Source organism: Uloborus diversus, chromosome 1, assembly GCF_026930045.1.
Source record: "Uloborus diversus isolate 005 chromosome 1, Udiv.v.3.1, whole genome shotgun sequence".
NCBI classification, from domain to species: Eukaryota; Metazoa; Arthropoda; class Arachnida; order Araneae; family Uloboridae; genus Uloborus; species Uloborus diversus.
The window spans coordinates 256,834,816-256,857,349 of NC_072731.1; the positions used below are offsets into that span (position 1 = coordinate 256,834,816).

The 22,534-nt window shown below is 32.7% G+C and overlaps 1 protein-coding gene across 1 annotated transcript in view; it reads left to right on the top strand.

Annotated features, from left to right (window-relative positions):
* Window positions 1-22,534, top strand: part of LOC129234244 (mediator of RNA polymerase II transcription subunit 15-like) — a 253,859-nt gene that overhangs the window by 226,538 nt on the left and 4,787 nt on the right. Inside the window, 8 exon segments of the mRNA XM_054868225.1 lie at window positions 4,897-5,024; window positions 6,324-6,422; window positions 6,890-6,963; window positions 13,861-13,991; window positions 16,834-16,965; window positions 17,062-17,125; window positions 18,204-18,258; window positions 20,250-20,437. Of these exon segments, the coding sequence (XP_054724200.1) occupies window positions 4,897-5,024; window positions 6,324-6,422; window positions 6,890-6,963; window positions 13,861-13,991; window positions 16,834-16,965; window positions 17,062-17,125; window positions 18,204-18,258; window positions 20,250-20,437 (871 nt within the window).

A 22,534-nucleotide genomic window follows, 5' to 3' on the forward strand; every position in this document is an offset into this window, starting at 1 on the left:
CAGTAAACAGACTTGATTAAAAACAGAAACAAACAAGGTTTGATTAAAAAGAGGATGTAAAATGAATGAATACTGCTGTTATTTGTGCAGCTAGAATTATTCTTCTGGGGGGGGGGGGGCGTATAGCAGTCCTTACAGGTCTATAAATGCCATGCTGGGATTGGCAATTTAACGTAAAACGAAAGTTTGGTGGATAAACTCTCAGCCCCCCCCCCCCCCCCTCGGGAAAGAATGTAGAAGCTATAAAACCCCCTCCCTTCATGAAAACCTGAACACGGGCCTGGTTGGTGCCCCCCCCCCCCCCCCTCCCATGAGAAAATCCGCACAATATTAAAGTCAATGTTTCATACTAGAAACCTAATATACTATAAACTACATTTTGAAGGAACACTACTACTTTTGAAAGGAAACCTGGGATTTGAATACCAAGCAGTTAATAGTCACCATACTAATTGCAGTTAAAATTGCCTTACCTTAAGACGAAAAAAAAGTTAAAAAACAATTTAAAACTTAAAAAAAAAAAAAATCTTTCTAATTCTGACATCAAGCTTTAAAAAGGAGTCTTTCTGTCTTTAACAGAAGCAAATGTGTCGATCAAATAACCGAAATCTACGTTTGATGTCACAGAATTTTTTAATGGTCAATAAGGTAAACGCCTGTAAATTATCCAGAGAAACACAGCTTCTCAAATGATTTTTGATTCTTTTCAAAAATGAAAAGGAATGTTCACTGGAACAGCTGCTGATAGGCAAGGTAAGAAGAAGCTGCAGGGCTGAATCTACATTCGGAAATGTATGTATAATGTTCAGTGATCTTATCCTTTTAAAACATTCTCTATGCGAAATGTTTTTAACCTTATGAGGTTTTGAGCTGATTTTTAAAAAATTTTGAGCCCCCTCTCCCTTAAAATTGAGAAAAAGTGAAATAAGCTTTAAAAAAACGAGCTGATGTGTGCATCACATGACTTCCTTTTACTCCAATTTAATGTCATTTCCCCATTATTCGCTATTTTAATGTGATTCAATATTTATTCTCTAAATATCACCAACAATGGCCAAATTGAAACCAAAAAAAAAAAAAAACTCCGCCAAATTTGTCGCCAAGTTGGCGACAAAACTTGGCGACCAAAAGACTGGCGATATATCGCCAAGTGTCCGACAAATTATAACGCCACTTGAGTTTACATCGAAATTAACAATGATTTCCCCCCAAAAAGGTGCAAAAGACCCCCTTAGGAACATCCGAAAGCAACCAAAAGGGGAGGTGAACAACTAGACCCCACTACGAGTCTATGTACCAAATTTCAACTTTCTAGGACATACCATTTTTGAGTTATGCGAGATACATACGCACATACGCACATACATACAGACGTCACGAGAAAAGTCGTTGTAATTACCTCGGTGATGGTCAAAATGGATATTTCGCGTGTCTATACATTCTTAGGCACTTTTCCGCATGTGGTCGAATCGAAAAAAAAACTCAACATTCATTTGGGGGTGAGCAAAATGGAAATTAAGGGCGATTTTTGAGTGAAAATTTTTTCGCGAATACAATACTTCCTTTTTTGTAAAAGGAAGTAAAAATGTAAGTAAGTAAGTGAATTTACGCTAGCCTATTTTGGTGCCCCTAAATTTGTGGTGCCCAGGTCCGCGGACACCGCCGGACCGTGCGTTAATCAGGCCCTGGTAGCCAGGGCAGGCTCTAGTAGTTCTGTCGCCCTAGGCAATATTGAAAAGTGCTGCCCCCCTCCCATTGAATAATAATAATAATATAAAATAATAATTTATTAATAAAATAAAAATAATTGTAAGGTGCTTAAAATGAGTTTCTAGTTGAATTCCAAACTTGGTTTTGCATATCCAAGCACTGGTTGTTTAGTCAACAGTGCAGTATTGCTAGTAACAAAGCCAACAAAATGCTTGGGTTCATCAATAGATCTATTTCAAACAAATCTAAGAAAGTTCTTCTGCCTTTATATAGGAGTTTAGTAAGACCTCATTTGGAGTATGCTGTTCAGTTTTGGTCGCCTTATCTGAAGAAAGATATTTTTGTATTGGAAAGGGTTCAAAGAAGGGTAACTAAATTAGTAAGGGGACTCTCAGATTTAGATTATGATACCAGACTTAATAGGCTTAACATGTATAGCCTAGAGCAAAGGAGAGTCAGAGGGGACATGATTCAGTTATTTAAATTTATCAAAATGAAAGATGTAAATGGGTTAAATTTTTGCGGGGAAAGCAGGACAAGGGGTCATTGTTTTAAGCTATTCAAATCTCAGGCTAACTTGGAAATCAGGAAAAACTACTACTTTAGCAGGGTCGTGGGCACTTGGAATAGCTTACCGGAAGAGGCGGTAATGAGCAAGGGAGTGGATAGCTTTAAGAGGGCCATTGATCTTCATTGGGGACTAATTAATTGACTAGGACCAGCCTAGCTGGGCCCAGAGCCTGTTGCTGGTCGTCACATTTGTATTGTATTTGTATTTGTGTACACAATTTAAATTTTCTTTTTTAACTAAACTTGTTCTTTTCTAACTAAATTTTCTTTTCTAACTAAATTTTCTTTTTTAACTAAAAGTAGTGCAACTTATAGCACTGAAACAGATATTAATATTTTTAAAAGACTTTTAAGTCACGCAATATGCCACTTCTAAAATCAAATTGAATTTCTTGCTAAATTCCAAAATATGTTTTGCATATCCAGGCACTGGTACATACTCTAAATTATTATTTTCTTTTTAAACATTGAAGCAGTGAATTTTATGACGCTGAAACCGATATTCATACCGCCTAGGTTGCCTACCCCCGAGAGCCTGGCGTGGCCGTAGCCAGGATATTTTTTCAGGGAGGGACATGATCAGAGGCAAAGGTAGTTCCAGACTTGTAGTCGAGGGGGAAAATAGCGTTTAAAAATTATGTTTATTATGTTGTTTGCAAAAATCAAGCTAAAATATAATTAAAAATTAGTATCAGTGAATTATTTTAATTAATTAATTTGTTCATCAATAATTGATTGTTAATTTATATTACACCAGAGTTATTCATCAGGGAAAATGGCATTTTTTTATGCAATCTATATCACTATCTGATTACTATCCATCTACAAAATAAGAGGACTGCGAACATTTATACGTTCTATAATATATCATGCAGCGTTTATTACATGTTTACAAATGCATGTGTGGGGGGGGGGGGCTTTTATTCCGGAAAATAAGTGAAAATAGTCACAATTGAAAAGTAATCTACAATGATCTGCCGAATTAAGCATTTAATCAAAAGTAGGATTAGATTAAAAATGGTAGTTTTGATAATGTAAATCTCTTGTTGAAGTGAATAACAAAGAATGCTTTTAAAATGTTTTTCGTCATTAATATGAGTCATTAACATTCTGTTATGGACTTAGTGTAAAAAAATATGGGCTTTTTGAAATATTTTTTAAAGATATGTATGTGAGGGAATCAAGGGGCGAGGAGGAGAAGGGGTCTAACTGAAAGATGATTTGTTTTTACAAGGTCAAGTGAAGGAGGAGTAGAGGGAAGAGTTTTAATTAGATATTCTTCGTTTCTTTATTTTTTGGAGAGAGGTTAAAATTTTGAGGGAGGATTTGTCCTGTCCCCATGCTATCTACAGCCCTGGCTAATAGTTTCTTTGTAATTTTTTAGCTACAAATTTGATTTAATGGTCATGTAATTTGGTATTTAAAACAAAAAAACGTCATATAACAGTGGGTCGTACTACAAAGGTGTACGTAAGTAGAGATTGGCTCTGTCACAATCCAATCTTAGTCTGGATGGCACCATTAGCCAGACAACCACGCCATCGCAACCACAGCTACAGATTCCAGTTCAAAATCTGGCTCCAGGGGATTTTGCTCTCATTGGGGCCTAATGCTGTTGCATCTTCTATCAATCCCCAAATCTTGTCAGTTTTACTTAATGTTTAGTTCGTGAAGATTTTAAGAATAAATTTTATCTAATAAGGTATTGAGTATGCTGTTCAGTTTTGGTCTCCTTATCTTAAGAAATATATTATTGTATTGGGAAGGGTTCAAAGGCGGGCTACAAGGCTAATAAATGGACTTTCTCATTTAGACTATGATTCCAGGCTTAGAAAGCTAAAAATGTACTGTCTTGAGCAAAGAAGAGACCGAGGGGACATGATTCAATTGTTTAAATTTATTAAAATGAAAGATGTTACGGGGCTGAAGTTAAGCACTGAAAACAGGAAAAGGGGTCATTGTTTTAAGCTATTTAAATCTCAGGCTAACATGGATATTAGGAAAAATTATTATTATAGTAGGGTAGTGGAACCTTGGAACAGCTTACCGGAAGAGGTGGTAATGAGCAAAGGAGTAGACAATTTTAAGAGGGCCATTGATCTTCACTGGGGATTGTAAATTGACTAGGACCAGTCTAGCTGGGCCCAGAGCCTGTTGCTGGTCATCACTTTTGTATTTGTATTAGATTCTATTATTCTCTGGAAAAAAAAATTACAGCAATAAGACAGAAAAAATTAAGTTGTTACATATTTTAAACTTTTCTTAAATAAAAGTTTTTTGAAAATTAAGCATGCAAATTTGTTACATGCTGTTAGTAAAATTTGTTCGACTGATTTACTTCTTTATTATTGAAACGTTACCAGCATTTACATTTAGACTTTTTGCTGTGCAATTTCTGCTTTAATGATAATATTTAATAACTCTTTTTCAGTTTCCACATAAAGTTAAATATTTGACTTCATTGTCTTAAGATTTTAATCCTAAAGTTAAAAAAACTTTAGGAATGTTTAAGAAATATATTTGTGTTTTATGTAATTCAGATTTTGGATTTTTAACGTGAATTAATGTATTTGTATTATCTTTTTCTCTCAATTTCTATAATTTATTCGCTTATAGTTATAGGACCTGGTGTTCTGTCATCACAACAAATTCAGCAGAGACCTCAAATGCTTGCTCCTAATGTCCAGATGTTACCAAAATTCAGACAGCAAGGCCCGCCGCCAAATGTAACCGGCGGTCAAATGGTAAGCATTGTTCCAATATCATCAATTTTTACTATATTTTTCCAGTTCTGATCATCTAGATGCTATATCAACTATATAGCTTTGTATGTTTTATTATTAACAGGGGTTATTCAACATGTATTTGTCAGTATGAAAATGGATTAAGTCTATTTATGAATTCTTGGAGCTTTCACAAATTTACAATCTATGCAAGGAGTGCAGTCATAACAAGTCATGACTGGGGCATCCCACAGTATTTTTGACGTTTATGTAGAGTCCGTAACGTGACCTTTTTTGCCATAACTTTTTTGTTTACTGTTTGATTAGCATATTATTTTATTTTGATCTTTTCCTACCAACACACCAGCTCAAATTAAAATAATTTGCAAATCAAACAGTAAATTAAAAAGTTATGGCAAAAAAAGATCACTTTACAGACTCTACATAATCTCAAAAATACCGTGGAATGCCCCGACTTTTCTAGCAAGTCATGACTTGCTAGAAGAGTTCATTTCTGATTGACAGAACAGGGATGACGTGCCCCCCCCCTCGGGGGATGGTGACGGTACAGATTCTGGCATTGAAAATTTTAGGGGTAGTTTCCTCAGGTTTTTTTTGGGGGGGGGGATGTACTATAATATTGGGAGGGGGAGTCGATTAAAATAAGTTTTATTTTGCCATAGGGTGGTGTTGAATCTCTCATTTGAAGTATGCTGTTCAATTTCGATCTTCATACCTAAAAAGAGATATTAACTTATTATAAAGGCCTCAGAGGAGGGATACTATGTTAGTTCACCTTTTAGGTTTATATTATCATTCCAGGCTTGAAATAATTAATGTGTATGTAGTTTCAAGCAAAAGAAAATCAGAGGGACCATGATCCAGTTACTTCAATTTATTCAAATAAAGAATGTTGATTGGCTAAATTTTTGCACAGATGACAGAGCCAAAGATTACCATGTTTTAAACTTTTTCAAGCTTGTATTGATGATATTAAGAGAGCTCTCAATCTACATTTGAAGATAGATAAATTGACTAGGCCCAGTCTAGCTGGGTTCAGAACCTGTTGCTGGTTATCACTTTTATATAATTGTATGTGATATGATTCAGATTTTAATGTTTAAAAGACTATTTTTTCAAAACAAATGAATTAATGCAAATAAAAAATAAGTTTTCAAATAATTCAATAAATTAGTACTGACATTTTTTTGCTTTCACACTGGTTATTTTTATCAATATTTTATTGAGATCTGACAAATAACTTAAAATATTATGTATGTATGTCATTCTATACTAAAATAATAAACTTTGCTTTTTCAGCCAATGCAAGGAAATTATAATGAAAATATGTTTAATATGCAATCTCAGCCAAGTCCTCTTTCTTCACAATATCAAGGTCACAGCCCAGCACCTACCTCCGTATGTATGAAATTTACTTACTTTTTGCACTAAATGATGAAGCAGCTAAAAATTTCACAGATTCTCACTTAGTCCTCCCCTCCCCCCCTCCTATAAGATATGTTTGACTTGATATACTCTTTTTTTTTGTTGTTGTTAGCTTATTTAAAAAACTTTTTACGAATAACATTAGTTACTTCCTTCATATGGCTATTGCTTGATGATTATTACATTTTGAGACAAATGTTGTCAATTTGGAAAGGTAAAGAAAATGTCCCCGTTTAATCAAATACCCTGCTCAATCGAATAATATTTCTTAGAACTGACGGTTTTCGTTTAAGCGGGTCCGACAGTATGTAATCTTTTAAATTATTTGCCTTGAAACAAAGATAGCAATTTATAAAGTTAGCAACTCTGTTTTACAAGTCATAAAGTAAATTTTTGTATCTTTAAATATGTATTTATTCTATCAAAATGTTTTGTTTCAGATATCTAATCAAGGCCCAAACAGTAACCAGTCAACAATTCCATCACCTGCTGGCCATCACCCTCAGAGCTTAGGGTAAACTATATTTATTTTGGAAACTGAAAAAAAGTTGTTTGCTTGTTTTTGTCCCCCCCCCCCTCCTCCCCCTGGGTTTGCTTATTGTTATTTTTCAATTTATCATTTAAAGTTTTATGGATAAATTGGTTTTGACAAATTGGTCATGAAATTTTCCTCCTTGTTCTATGAAACTATTTTTAACTAGCGGTACCGGCACCACTTTGCCCGTAGTAGAAAATTAAAAGTATATTTCCAAATAATGGATGATGAATTTCGCGCCTAGTTTGCTATATTCATTTGCTCGCCCATGTTACAGTTCCACGTTAAGATAATTTGGTAATTTACTCGTCCAAGGTATGATAATTTGCTGGGTAAAATGTTCTTAAAATTGGAATAGAAATGGAACAAAATCGAATTTTCAAAAAATCCCTTTGAGGGGCATACCCCTATACAGAGGGGGGGGGGGGTCAAGAAGGGGCGATCACCCCCCTCCCCCCAAATTTTTTGATCAGAATGGTAAAAAACGGATACATTCAATTTATGTAAATCTCAAATTAGTGTTCATTAGAAAAATTCTCCCTGATTCTCAGGAAACGTTGATGAAACTCGATGTATAACAGTGGCACATCCAATACAAGAGCCCTTTCAGTGGTGTGACTTCATGATTTTTCACAAGAAAATTCCTTGCTATTTCGCATTCTTTGTTGCTCTCAAATTTTTAATGTATGTTTATTTAATGAGTGTTCATCGCTTTCTTCTGCTAGAAACACATTTCAGCTACTCAATGCATAATATGCTTTCATAGAAACTTCTTAAAAATACGCTTTTTTTTTAAAAAATATTGCACATCAACAAATTTATTATTTTTCTGGGGCTGTTTAATTATGCAATCTCGGGGTGACACAAGATGGTCTTCAAGAGATAAAAATCACAAATACCCCTCTTAAAACTTCAGAGTAGTGATTTGATGTCTGGAAGAATGATTGGGAAACGACTCTTTCAATGTTGAAACGGTTGATGCCCTTTAACATGCAGGACTGCTTAAATTTTTATTTAATTCGTGTGTATTGTAGAGAGTTTTTGCACAATACTGTGCTCTATCAAAACATTTTCAATCCGCTAACCTTAAGTTTCGGACTGTTCAAGCTTTAGATCAATCTACAGCTGAAACTGTTAATAATTTTTGTACAGTTGTATATTTCAACCAAGAGTGGAACTTTACTTAAAAAAAGGTTCTCTTAGTCAATTTCATAAAGGCACAAAGGGAAAAAAACAAATGAATTTAGAAGATGTGATATCAATCCATATAATGATGTTAAGACATAACATTGATTTAAAATTTTGTATAAAATAAGATTCAGTTTTGAAGAAAATTTACTCATGATTTGATGATAAAAATTTTTGATTGGATAAATTACAAAAATGTAGAAGGTAAAATCTGAAGTATCAAGATATTTTAGAATGATAACTTGTATTGAAATAAATAAAAAGATTGGTCATTAAAGTTTGAATTGTTCTTAAGCCCTAATTTTCATTAATATTTAGCTACTTTTATGATCCCTTCCCGCTAGCCAATATGTGTTTTGCTCCACACTGAGGTAACTCATTTTTAAGAAACTTGATTCCCCAAGCAAAATGTTGAACTGCTGCCCCTGGCCCCATGCTATTAACTAATTCTGTGCCAAATTTCATGAAAATCAGCCCAATGGTCTAGGCGCTATGCACGTCACAGACAGATATCCAGACAGTGATCCAAACTTTCAGCTTTATTATTAGTAAAGATGACACTCGAAGATTTGCTACTTTATCAGGGTTCGTACACTCCTTCAAAACTCCTCCAATACTCCTTCATTTAGGAAATTTTTTTTAAGGGCCCTTCAAACTCCTTCATTTTGGTTTTAACTCCTTCAAAGCTCCTTCTTTCTTAGTTCAAGACTACATCATCTTCCTCTATGACAGTAGCTTGAAATACTTTGGTTGACAACTTTGTCACAAGAGCGAAAAGGGCGATTTTAATGTAGTAATTTTGTATATTTTCCCCCATAAAGATGTGATTCACAAATTGATCATAGAAGTTATAAAAGTTGAAGATTAAAATATTATTATCAGATGATTAAGACATTTCATAAATGAAGTATACCATGCTTATTTTTTCAAGTTTTATTATTATTGCTTTTCTCTCCACCCCACTCTCAGCTGCAAAAGTCAGTTTGTTTAATTATTATTAAAATATTTAAAAATACATAAGGAGATGTACTATATTAAGTGATTGTGTTAAAAAACAATTGTTTAGCAAATCACAGTTATAATATTGTAAAACGAGTCATCCACAAGTGATGTCATGCCTTGAGGGGGAGACGGGTTCGTGAAAATGTGACAAGGAGAAGAGAAGGACGAAAAGAAACATCACGCAGTTATTATAACAATATGCTTTTAAAAAATATGACATATGACAAGAGGAGGACTAAGATAAAGTGTTACACTTTGTGACAAAGAGGAAGGGGATCAAACCATAGACTAATAATAAGAGTAGACCGAGCTATGGCAACCCTTTTGCTGCTCCTAAACCAAACCATGTGACTGGTGGATATCCTAGCAACAGCGGGCGTTGATCGAAGCAGACGATCAACGCCAACGCGAAATAAAATAAATAGAATTGATGAAACACGGAAGAATGATCTTTTATGGAGTAAATTTGTTATTCTAAGTTGTAAATATTTTGTTAATATAGTGAGTTTTTCGTTTAGATAGTATTGTGCATTTTCTTTAGTCAATTTCAATAACTCTTTGAGCAGTTAAAGATGCAAATGTTCAAAAAGAATCGGCAAACGGTAAGATTTTTACCTACAATTTCAATTTAAGATACCGATTAGTACATTTTTGCGTTAACGCAAAATGTTTCCTTCATTACGTTCACGCCAACGCTGACGTAGCAGTTCCGAATTAAATAAAAGTTACTGAAAACTGTGATCAAAAACTAATTACTAATGTCAAAATAATGCATAACTAAAAGAAAAACAGTTCAATCTCTGCACCTGGAAAAAAATTATAATGAAAACACATTACGTCTTAAAATACATGTCGAGTGCCAAACTATAGATAATGCTGCCATCTAGCAACCATGCTGCCAAAGTCTTCGCCAAGCCCTTCCACTAGTCACATGATACATCTATGAACCAATTTTCTTCATCAGCAAGAATGAGAAAGCTCGGTCTACTCTTATTATTAGTCTATGGATCAAACATGTTGAAAAACAAATGTGACATCATTTAAGGACAGCCCATTAGTACTCCTTCAAAATCTCCTTTTATTCCTTCAAAACTCCTCCAAAACTCCATTTTATTTCTGAAACTAAGTACGAACCCTGTTTATGCCACTAAGTCTCAAAATGCAAGTACAGTAAAATGCAAAAATCCAAATGCACTGCCATGAAGCACTAAGTTACTGCCCTTAAGGGGGTCCGGGACACGAAAATCCTCAAATTTTGCAATTTTTTTTTATAATTTGAAAAATTGCTCCGTTTTTTTCTGCTTAAGAGGACGTTTGAATCTTGTTTCTACCTTAAATAGAACGAAAGTTATAGTTATTTTTGTTGCATGCATCTAACGAATGTGTACATAACTTTAAAACTTTAAACGCGTTTTTCTCCATGATGCAATTTTTCCCGATTTCTTGCATTCAAACTCTTATAAGTCAGGAACCGATAGAGATAAAGTAATGAAACTTGAAGCATATCTTTTTCAAGCAATTTACTTTAATTTTTATTCGGCGAATTTGAAAAAAACGTTTATTTCAAAAATTATGATTTTTTTAAAAAAAAGTATCTTCGAATTTTTCGAAATTTTTCTTCAAATATTTTTTATTTTTTATTGAATCAATATTTTTAAAATCGCCGAATAAAAATTAAAGCTTAGATATTTGTGCATACTTTTTTGAAAAAAAATTGAAAATTGACCAACAATATTTTGAGTTATAGCAATTTAAAGCAACCCCATTTTTTTGAAAAAAACTAATTAAATTTAAATAAAAAAATAATTTTTTTTCATATTTATGTTATGATTTTGCTTATTAAGTAAATGATGAATCAGTTCAAAAAATTTCAAAACTCTAAAGTACATAATAAAAAATTTTTCAAAATGTGTCCCGGACCCCCTTAAGCCAGGGTTAAGGCAGAATTGCATGCAATATCCTGCAGTCAGATTATCACATCCAGAGACTGCAGTTTCGTCCTTGGTATGAGCTCATCAGTCCAGAATAGGGAACAACAGAAATGGGGGCAGATGTCCTGTCATTCAATTTACAAATTGAACCTGCACTATGGTCGCAGACTCTCGCTGATGAGATGAATTTACTCTATCTACCACTTTATTGACACCCTCAGCTTCAATGAAATGACGACCATCTCAAGCTTGGCTATTCACTATTCCTTTCTGATGAGTCCATAACGAGGACAAAACTGCAGTCTCTGGATGTGGTAACCAGGCTGTCAGTATATTGCATGAAGCACTCCCATGAAGTTTTCTCAAAAGAATTTCAAAGCTGGCTCGGCCGAAAGTCAAAGATTTTTCGAAATGAGTTTTAGTCAGTTTTTCCTTACCAAAATTAGATCAACTTTTTTTGTGTAAAATTAGTGTAATTTGCAGAAATTAATTCAATTTTCTTTGCTTGATTACTATGTAAGAGTTCTGCACAGTATATATTTTTTGTTTTTTCTTTATGTTCAGTAAACAATGAGAATTAATTTTGTTAAATTTTGTTTAATAACAAATTGTAGCTTTGTGTACTGCATTGTATATGTTGCATTTATACATATTGTACACCTTTCTTTTAATTAAAGAGCATACTGTTTTCCTAAATGGTATTTTCTTGGTTATTTTCTAAAATCCGAACTACCTATGATTCAAATTAGTTCAGATTTTTGAAATTCTATTTGATTTGTGAAAAACACTATGAATGCAACCATGACTATACCTTTTTTGAATGCATTGTCATAGCATAAAAGGACCTACATCAATAATTCTCTAAAAGTGTATAATTTCAAATTTATTTCCTCATTGTATACAATCAGAAGTGGAAGCTATTAATCAGATCATCTGATATAAACATACATTTTGGGACTAAATAAATGTCAAATGTTTAAATTTTTGCGTTACAAAACAGGTAAAAACACAAGCATAAAAAAAATCAATAGCATTTGCATACACTTAAACTATGGCTAGAAAGGATAACAGTGCATGAATCAATTCATGTAAAAGCTAAAAAAAGGATCGCTCATTATTAAAAAGGGCATTATTGCAAAAGGATTTTTTACATACTCCAAGAAATCATGCAAACAGATTAAGTGAAACAGATCAAACCAGGTTACACCAAAAACGTATAGGGAAGAGGAGAGGACTTTTTTTTTTTTTTTTGAACAAAACTGGTCTGATCACTCGTTTACCTGCATAAGTAATGCAGATCTAAAAGTCAATGAATAGTGTAGATCTAAAAACCAGTTTTCGACTAGCAATGTAGATCTAAAACTCAGTAAGTAGCGCAAATCCAAAGCAATAAGAAGTGTAGGTTACAAATTTCAGATTTCAACTAATCGGGTTTCGGTGAAATTGATAGGTTTGGTGTTGGAAGAAAAAACGGGAATGTCTAAAAATGGATTTTGTACTTGTTAAATGGTAGATTTATCTGCATTCAGTTAATCTGCAATAGGAAAAAATCCTTTTTTTAAATGAAAGTTCAAAGCACCATGGGTAATCTGCCCCCTTTAATCAGGAGAGTTTACTGTTTTTTTTTCCAATTTTAATGATTGAGTATTTTGGAATTGCAGTGCTGATAAAGAAATTTAAAAAATGCATCACCTTCGCATTTTCCCAACAATGGGAGTATGTGAGAAGTTTTGGTTGACCGATTAACGATGAATGTATGTCAAATTCTGCAAAACTCATGAAATAAACATTTGACAGCATTAATCTGATCATTGTTTACGTAGATCAGGGCTGTCTCCAGGCCAAGGCAAACTGCTGACCCTGCGCTCATTTTTCCATTTCTGAACCTGCGTGTGAATTAAGGGAAAAAAATTACTTAACCCAATGTCAATTCAAGTTCAATGGCAGGATCTAATAAGTCTAATGGAAGGATAAAGGTTTTTGAGTTGTTACTTACTAGTTTTGCCCTATGGCACCGAGCAGAATCATCCTGGAAAATGACATGTGGAACTGAAGTAAAGTGATCCCGGATAGTAGGAAGCAATTTCTCCTCCAAAATGCCAGTATACACCTGAGCGTTTGTACTGTTCCTTGCACAAAGTGAAGCCCACCAACTCCTTGATCAGAAATACATAGGGCTGGATTTGGAAGTGTGGAGGCCCCTAATCAGGGCTCGAAAAGATCATCATATTCTGGAAAATATCCAATAATTTGATATTTATCCGAATATTTGGATATATATGCATATATCCGATATTTTCGACCCATGAAAGTTAGGATAGTTCATAAAAATTTTATTGTGGGGCCCCCTTTGTTGTGGAGGCCCCGGGGCAGTAGCCCCGCCTGCCCTCCCTTAAATCCGGCCCTGGAAATACATCCCCAAATCATCTGGGATACGGGATGCTTGACTGTGTGTTGAATGGAGTCGGGATGATATTCCTCTTTTTTGCGGCGCGGGTGATGCAATTTTTTTTTACCACCACTGTAATTACAATTAGAAAAATTATTTCTGCAGTCTGTCTACAATATTATTTTGTATTTTTCCACATTAGATTTTGTTTACAATGCCTTTATGAAAAGAAGGAGTAGTAAACATTCTTTCATATTGTTAGCTATTAAAAAGTCTTTTTATGTTCTTATATTTTATTACATTAAAACTTTCTGTGAAATCAATGTATGTTTGTAGTTTTTTCTAATAAAATACTATATATTTCAGTTCTCAAATGGCTCCATCCCCTGTTGTTTACGCCCAGAGTCCTAATTCACAAATTGCTCCCTCTCCAGTTGGAAACTATTCTGTTAGAACTCCTGGAGCTCCTTCACCTGGAAGTGCATTGAATACCCCAAGTATGATTTTGTTTTTTTAATAACTGTATGATGATAAGTTCAGATGGACATTATAGTTCCTTCTCAAACTTGATAAAAGTCAAAAATCTACACCAAGTTTGTTTGGGGGAATAGCTAACTTTTGATGTATGAATAAGTTATGCATTACTTTTTCTTTTCTTTCTTTCTTTTTTTTTTTTTGAAAAATTGATAAATGATTATTTGATACAATTTTATATTCTAAAAGACGACAGAATTACTTTCTTGAGCTATGTTTATATAATATAACAGGAGAAATTGTGATAGTTAAGATTTTACATTTGGGTGGAGGTGAAATAAGTCCAAAATTAAATTTTTAGAACTTTGCCAGTTCAAAAAACTTTACAAGGGAGAACCTAAAACCCTTTCCATCCTCCTTAAGTAACCCAAAGTTAATCTGAAAAAACATTTTTAACGGGACAGTGGAGTTGGAAGGATAAAGGCCGACTACAGGAATTTCAGAGTCCTCCATTCCCTAGACCTTTACTTTGCAGCACTGGCTGATTTACGAACTGAGAAAGAAAATGACCGACTCCGACTCTTGGAATTTTAAAGCCTTTAAATCATAGCTCCTATACCCCAAACTCAGCTCCCTCTTAAGCATCCAAATATAACATGAAATTAAGTCTTCAACTTTCAAAAAAACTTTGCTCTTGCACTTATAAACCCCAGGGTCATTTCACAGTATTTTTGTCATTTATGTAGAGTCTGTAACGGGGTCTCCTTTTGCCATAACTTTTAAATTTACAATTTGATTAGCATATTATTTTATTTTGAACTTTTTCTACCAACACACCAACTCAAATTAAAATAATATGCAAATCAAACAGTAAATTAAAAAGTTATGGCAAAAAAGGTCAAATTACAGACTCTACATAAATGTCAAAACTACCAAGAAATGACCCCTCAGTCTGCCACTAAAGTCAAAAAACATGCTCCCTTGATAAAAGCAAAATTCAGTACTCAATGTTAATGTTAAATACTAAAAAAAGTCAATGCATTCTCTCATGTTGTGTATCAATTTAATGAGCTCTCTGTTTGCTAATTCGTATATAATATTCTTTCTGTGTTCATTATCTTCCTCAGAAGAAGTTTCCAGCAATAAAAATTATTTTATTCTACTATTTCAGTTATTATGATGTAATGTATAAAACAATACCTTTTTGTAAGTTTGGATAGTTAAGTTTACACTTGAGATCATTTTCCAAAAAAATCTATCAACATTTTCTTCTTCCTTTTTTTTCCAAATTTAAATTGCTGGGAGAAAAGGTCATTGAAATTCATATAGTTTAGGTCATGTTTTTTTTTTTCTTCTTTTTTTCTTCAACAATGTGGTAGATACCCTGAGCATGACCTAACTTGAAAACTGATTGCCTAACTTGAAAACAGTAACAACAACTACTTTTCAGCAAAAAAAAAAAAAAAAAAAAAAAATCGCATGACTCATGAAAATATTTTTCAAGCTAAATTTTTTTTAATAATATAAACTGATGTTCAATTTGTGTATGTCATGGGCAGTTGATTTATTACTTTTTTGTATTTGTTTTAAATATTCATTGTATTTGTTTCGAAAAGTGCTAGTACTTGAAGAAATGTAGGCGAATGTGGGGCAAAGTGAAATAGTGAAATATTTACTCTGCTTATAATTCCACCAATTTGGTAATATTTTAACTTTGTAGTAGCACATGTATTCTATTCCAGTTAGAAAAAAATGCTGCCTAAAATTAAAGCATATGACAATATTGGCTGTTTTCAAAAATTGATATGTACAACACTTTCATTAAAATTATTAAATAATTTTTGACTTACAACAAATATTAGAATATGAGTACTACAACACTTTTATTCGGTCCCATGACTGTTCAGAATAGAGAGAGTCCACTCTACAACACTTTTATTCTGTCCCATGACTGTTCAGAATAGAGAGAGTCCACTCTACAACACTTTTATTCTGTCCCATGAGTGTTCAGAATAGAGATTCCACTGGTGGACTCTCTCTATTCTGAACACTCATGGGACCAAATAAAAGTGTTTTACAGTGGACTCTCTCTATTCTGAACACTCATGGGACCAAATAAAAGTGTTGTAGTACTCATATTCTAATATTTGTTGTAAGTCAAAAATTATTTTTGTTGCTATAAAATGATCAAGTTCTTGTTATTAACATTTTAAACATTTATTGGGACTTTCTAATATTTGATGCTGTGTTTGTTTAGTGAATATTAAGTTAATTTGTATTTAAATATTTTGTACAATTAATCAATTACATGTGGAGCAAAGTGAAATAGATTATTTAGTTTACTCATGCAATCGTATTCATTTATTTAGTAATTCATTTCCTTTTCTTTATTTAGTTATTCACTTATTCATTCATTCACGTATTTTCTTATTCATTCATTGCTTTCTCACTCATTTATTTTTCTTCGTGCATTAATTAATTAATTTAATTATTTGTTTATTGTTTCTTTGTTGTTTCATTTATTGAATCAACCTTTGATTTACTGATTCATTTGATCAAAAAAATTCTATAATCAAATAGAAAATATTTCATTGGAAAAAAAAAATTTATTTTTCACTTTGCCTCATAAAAAAAATTAAAAATTTCCTCTTTTTTTGGAAGGTTCAAATTTACTACCAAAAATGAAAAATACTGTTTCAATGCAAGTTTTTTTTATTATAAAATACAATGTTCTGTCTTTATGTACTGTAATTTTCGGAACAAATTTCCAATTTGTTCATTTCGAAAAAACTCGAAATGAACAAAAACTCGAAATGAATGCCATCTTAACTATTTCACATTTCCTTACATAATTTGTATTTTCAGTGGCTCCTGGTGCTACGCCTAGTCCAGCAAATCGAATTATTGCTGAAGATCCTTACCTTGAGAAAAGAAAACAACTATCAAAATATATTGATCCATTGAAGAAAATGATTGCTCGTATAGACAAAGATGAAAGTAAGATACATTTAATACATCGTTTAAAAAATAGCTTGTTATTTGATGTTTATCAATGTGTAATTCTTTTCTTTCTTCCTTTTTTTTTTGTTTCAGATAAAAAGAAAGATTTGCAACGAATGAAAAACTTGCTTGAAATATTAAATGATCCAAATCGAAGGTATTTGCCATTGTTTGTTGTAATTTGTTTCTTGCTTATTGATAACTAGACCCCAGGTTATATACCCTATAAATTATTGAAAATATGCTCTAAAAATACTTAAAATATACAAAAATGTAACAATATGCAGTAAAGCACCGTCTATACATTTTGCTTTTTTTGTTTTTATCAGTTATACGTTTTTCAAATTGGTCCATGCAATTTTCCATTTTGTTACTAAACCATAAGTATGTATTGAAGCAACTATTTACATGGAATGTAATATGCTCATTAGTTACTTTTCTGTAATAGGTTTCAATATGCTCTTGTCTTTTCTTCATTAAATTTCATTTATAAACATTAAAATATTTTTTCAACTCCTCCTACAGACTCTTTAAAAATTACAAAAGGAAAAAGACTTAAAACAAGTGAAAACTGCAGAAGTATGCGCTATTTGTGAAAACTTGCCGTTTTTATGCAGTTATGTGCACTAATGTCAAAAGAGGATAAATGCATATATGCTTTTGCATTTTATTAAGGCTATATTGAAAACCTTTTCTGATTACTTGCCGGAGTACCTTAACAAGGATAACCCCTCAGAACACATCGTTTTAAGCTATATTGCTGAACGTAGTATGTTTTATTTATTTATTCACATGAAAATTATAAGAACTCCACTCCCTCTCCCTTCCTGGAGAATTTTTTTTTTTTTTTAATTTCTTCGAAGATTTTGATCTCTATGTTTTTGACATGAATTAAGATTTCCCTCCTTTCATATTATTATCAGTTATTTTATCATTTGTATTGTAATAAGCCCTATTGCTAATGATTTCTCCTAAAAATTAAATTGAGATTCCATTTTCTATTTGAATACACTTTGTATAGCATTTTAGAAATTAACTTATTCCTTTAGGGCTGTGTCTTTTCTGTGATATTGTCTAATGATATTTTAATTTATTACTTCGAAATTATAAATTACTTGACAAAGAGCTTGTTTTTTTTTCATTTACCATGTTGGTTAACTATGAATTTTAAGGAAATCTGTTTAATTTTGCCACTATTATTATTTGATTCATAAACTTTTTTATATCACTTTTAGGTGCCCAATGGAAGTCCTTTCAAAGTGTGAACAAGTTCTAGAAAAAATGATTCCTGTAAGTTAAGTTGACTTATTAGAATTACTGCAGCTTTTGTCATATTTTTGTTCAAGATTCAAGTTTTGGTTATGTAAAACTAAACAATAGGACACTTAATAGAGTGATTTCACTAGAAAATGTTTGATGGTCAAAATTTTGTTTTGCCATTTAGTGCTGAATTAAATGATCAATTGGTTAAGAAATGAACAAGATCTACGCAATGTATTAAACATTACATTCCCTTCATTTAAACATGAAATCATTTACATTAGTTTCTGAATTTATCTATTCTATCCATTTAACCTGCAAGACCTCTATTTTCACAACACTTAGTCCTAGATTTTACGCGACCTTTTTTTTTAAAAGTAATTCCAGATTTATAAAACAAATAAATTGCGATTTTTCGTTCATTAGTGCATTGTATGTAGAAGCATTGAGCCATGTGAACGTAATTCTTTAAAAAAAAATCACTTTTAAATTTTTTACCAGGATTGAAAGAGCACCAGAAAGAAGTTTTTCCTATCTCTTGTAAAATTATCACAACGTGACTTATGTCCTTCTGGCTCATAGGTACAGCACATTGAGAAGGAATAGATGGAGAGAATGCAACCCTACTATCCTGATACGGCAACAGTACCATGTGACTTCGGGAGCAATTTCAAGTTGACCGTAACCGCTGAAGAAGATTTCACTAGCTGAAGCCATGCATGATAACAACCTTTAACTGTAGAAGGGAAAAATTAGATTTATAGTAATAATGCAGTATTCTAGCATTGTAAACTGTGAGAAAAAAGCCACACCAGGAGGTTCAGTAACTTTTCCCTAGCATGCACGAATGTTTTTTTACTTCTAAATAAAGAAAAAAATAACATTTATATGCATTCAACGAGTACATATTCCACAGTTGCCTATATTTTTTAAATTTTTGTACTTATTTTACCCATAAAAGTTATAAAACATGGTATATCTTGAGTGCAAATAACATTTTAGTTCCATAAAAACACTTTTTACTGAACTAGTAATTATTTTAACGGCTCTTAAGCATTTTGTGTTTGCTTTGTTGGTGAGTATCTTCTCGCCAAGCTCCTGTGAATAGCAGATGCGCAAGAATAAAGATTTGCTATTTTTATGCTTCCAATTTAAATACTAGTATGCCTGCGTATGAAATCATTTCAAAACATTGATTACAATACGTATGAATCCACAAATTTTCAGTCAATAACTGAACACTTTAAACTATTTGTACATGCCGGTCATTTCAGGGAATAAACATCAAAATACATGAAAAATGCAGTCACATTATATTTTAAAATCCGGAAAGAAGTGGGGAGGGAGAATTTGAAGGATAGGCCTGTATTTGAATCCGTTATTTATTTATTTATTTATTATTATGCAGAAAAGAAGTTGGAGCCAGAGCTGCTCTGATTTGTAGCCCCGACTTCATAATAAGCGCCGTCGCGTCGTCTGAAAAATATTTAATGCCAAAAGAGCGATTGCGTGCCAAAACGAGACAACTTCCCAGCCAAACAAGTCACCTGACCTGGGAAACATTGGGTCCCAAGCTTATTTCACTGAGACATTTGCTATGGCTCCCTCCATTAGTATTCCTTCTCAATGGTACAGCATTGATGAAAGCTGGTAAATTACCAAACTGTGTTTAAAGCATGGATAAAAAAATTAATTAATTTTATTCCATAGTTGAAATAAGTAGATACTCACTTTAAAAATATTTTAATATTTTTAATTATGTTTCCCTTGAACACTTTCCTTTTTTGGTCAGAATGCCAAATTGATGTACACTGTGAGCCCTATGTGACTTGTAAGCTTTACGTTTCCAATTCGATTGGGTTTATTTTTGCAGAAAAGAGATGCAGCTTGCTCATATATATCTGGATGTTGTTTTTTGTGCAGTAATCATGAACTGATTTTATTTTTATTTATTTATTTTTGAATTTTTTCTCAGAATTTGACATAGTTTAATTTATTTTATGTTTTTTTCTCAACAATAGTCATTCATTCAAGTGGATGGACTTCTGCCACCAGCACAGCCAGTAACAGCACCAATGAAAACACAGGAGCAAAATATTTGTCAACCTCTATTGGATGCACTAGCTAACATTAAATCACCCATGTTCAATCATGTTCTTCAGAAGACATTTGGTCCTCCTATCACAGCTTTATTTGGGCATAGTATCAGGTATCTATAATTAAATGTAGCATGTTCCATTCATTTTCATGATTAGAATGTTTACTGAAGAAAACAAATGCTTACATAGCACAAGTAACTTATATTATACGTAGGAACTTAATAAAGTTCAACATGTTAACGCACAGAGACCAACTAAACCTTCCGCCTTGGAACGGATCACATCATTTAGATTGGCGTTTCTCAACTTTTTTTGACCCCCGACTGGCAAAACCTGTTAGAAATTTTTTTTCGACCATTGAGGTTTTTCCCTCTCTTTTTTTTTTTTTTTTTTTTGTGTGTGTGTGTGAAAAAGACTTTACTTGGAGGAGTGTTAAAAATTAATATAAAACAATTGAGCAGACAAGTGAGTTCCCCTCCCCCTCCTGTTTCTTTTCATTTCTTGTGCAAAAGATAAATAAATAAATCTATATATATATAAAAATCAATGTCCAGAGATAACATATATATATATATCTACCCACAGTTAATACCGCTGAAGCCCCAGAATTGAAATTTGGCAGGCATATCCACATGATTATGAAAGTATCCACTAAGAAAGGATTTTTCGAAATATCAATTAGTTCGGGAGAAATTAATTAAAACCCCTTCATTTCTGTGAAGTTAAAACCTGTATTTGAAATTTAAATCCCTTATTTTCGAAGGCTTTCCTCCATTCAAATCATTATTCAGGACTTCATCTCAACTTTTGGTCGATAGCGAATTTTAAATTTAATATTGTTTTTGTTTCTCACGTGATTCTTTGAGGCTTTTCTCAAAGTCAAATAACAATGTTTCTGTCTGTCTTTTGCTTTCACTTTTTCATAACTGGAAACGAAGTTTTTAAGAACATCATCAGAGATAAAATATGTAAAGCATTCAAGTTTTATTTTACATCGTAAAAGTAAATGAGTTTTTTTGCAGTTTATTATTAGTTTTATTTAGTATTGATATATATTAGTATATATCATATATTATATATTAGTATTGATTTAGAATGTGAATTTTTCCTGTCTTCGGCCCAGTAAGGGCATATATGTAAAGAGTCCAGGGGCTCCGGGACCCTCCCAAAATTAGAAAAAAATATAAGTACATAATAAGTAATTATTATAGGGGATTTTCGTAACTAGGTACACCAAGCACTGTTATCTCCTGCTAATCGCTAATTCCATTACTCGAGCAATGCCGGGTACGGGAATGCTATTCTGTAATAAAATAAATCTGTTATATTCCAATTTTTGCATGTCTCATGTGCTACAGACAAAACTAAATTTATTAACGTTTTGGAATATTTTAGTCTGTATGGTAGCAATTAGTTAAACTAATTTTTAACAGCAACCTCTTCAGGATTTGCTATAAATTACTTTTCAGACATGCAACATCAATTTTAAATCAATTTTGAATACTCATGTAAAGCTTAGTAGCTGCAATATCTTTCTACCTCCTCTAGAGATTCGTAAACTTATACAAATGATAATTCAAGAAATTGACAAAATCCTCTTGATTATATTACTAGTGGTACCCGCACGGCTTTGCCCGTAGTAGAAATTTAAAAGGTCATTTGGTTCGCCTGTATACAGTCAAACCTTGATATCTCGAACCTCCTTATCTTGAAACCCTTGATGTCTCAAAAAAAAAATTTCTCCGGAATTTTCCATAAAATCCCTTATGTATTTTCCATAGTTATCTCAAAATTTAATTTTCGAAACCCTGATAAGTCGAAATTTTTTCATGGAAGCGAGTTTCAATTGTCGTTTTTCTTTGGCAATTTTTGTAGTAAAACCAGTTCCAGGGACAATTGGGTAAGATTTTTCATCCCTTTTCTTGGAAATTTTGTGAATAGGGGATTGAGGCAAGATAATAGGGGAGTGTTGGTATGAGGTGGGTGTGCTGTGTTTTCCCCAGAGTTTAAAATCTTTGTGCATTTCTCTCGAACATGTTTTCCACTTTGAGGAAAGGGGGTCGATTTTTCGTCCGTCAGTTTTCAAGCGAAAACGGAAAATGCATTACTCATTTTCATCATTCTGCTTTTTTAACTCCTACAAAATGGCTGCTGAGAACATTTTGAATGTGGGGAGCTACTGGTTGAAGATAAAATTAGAATTTTTA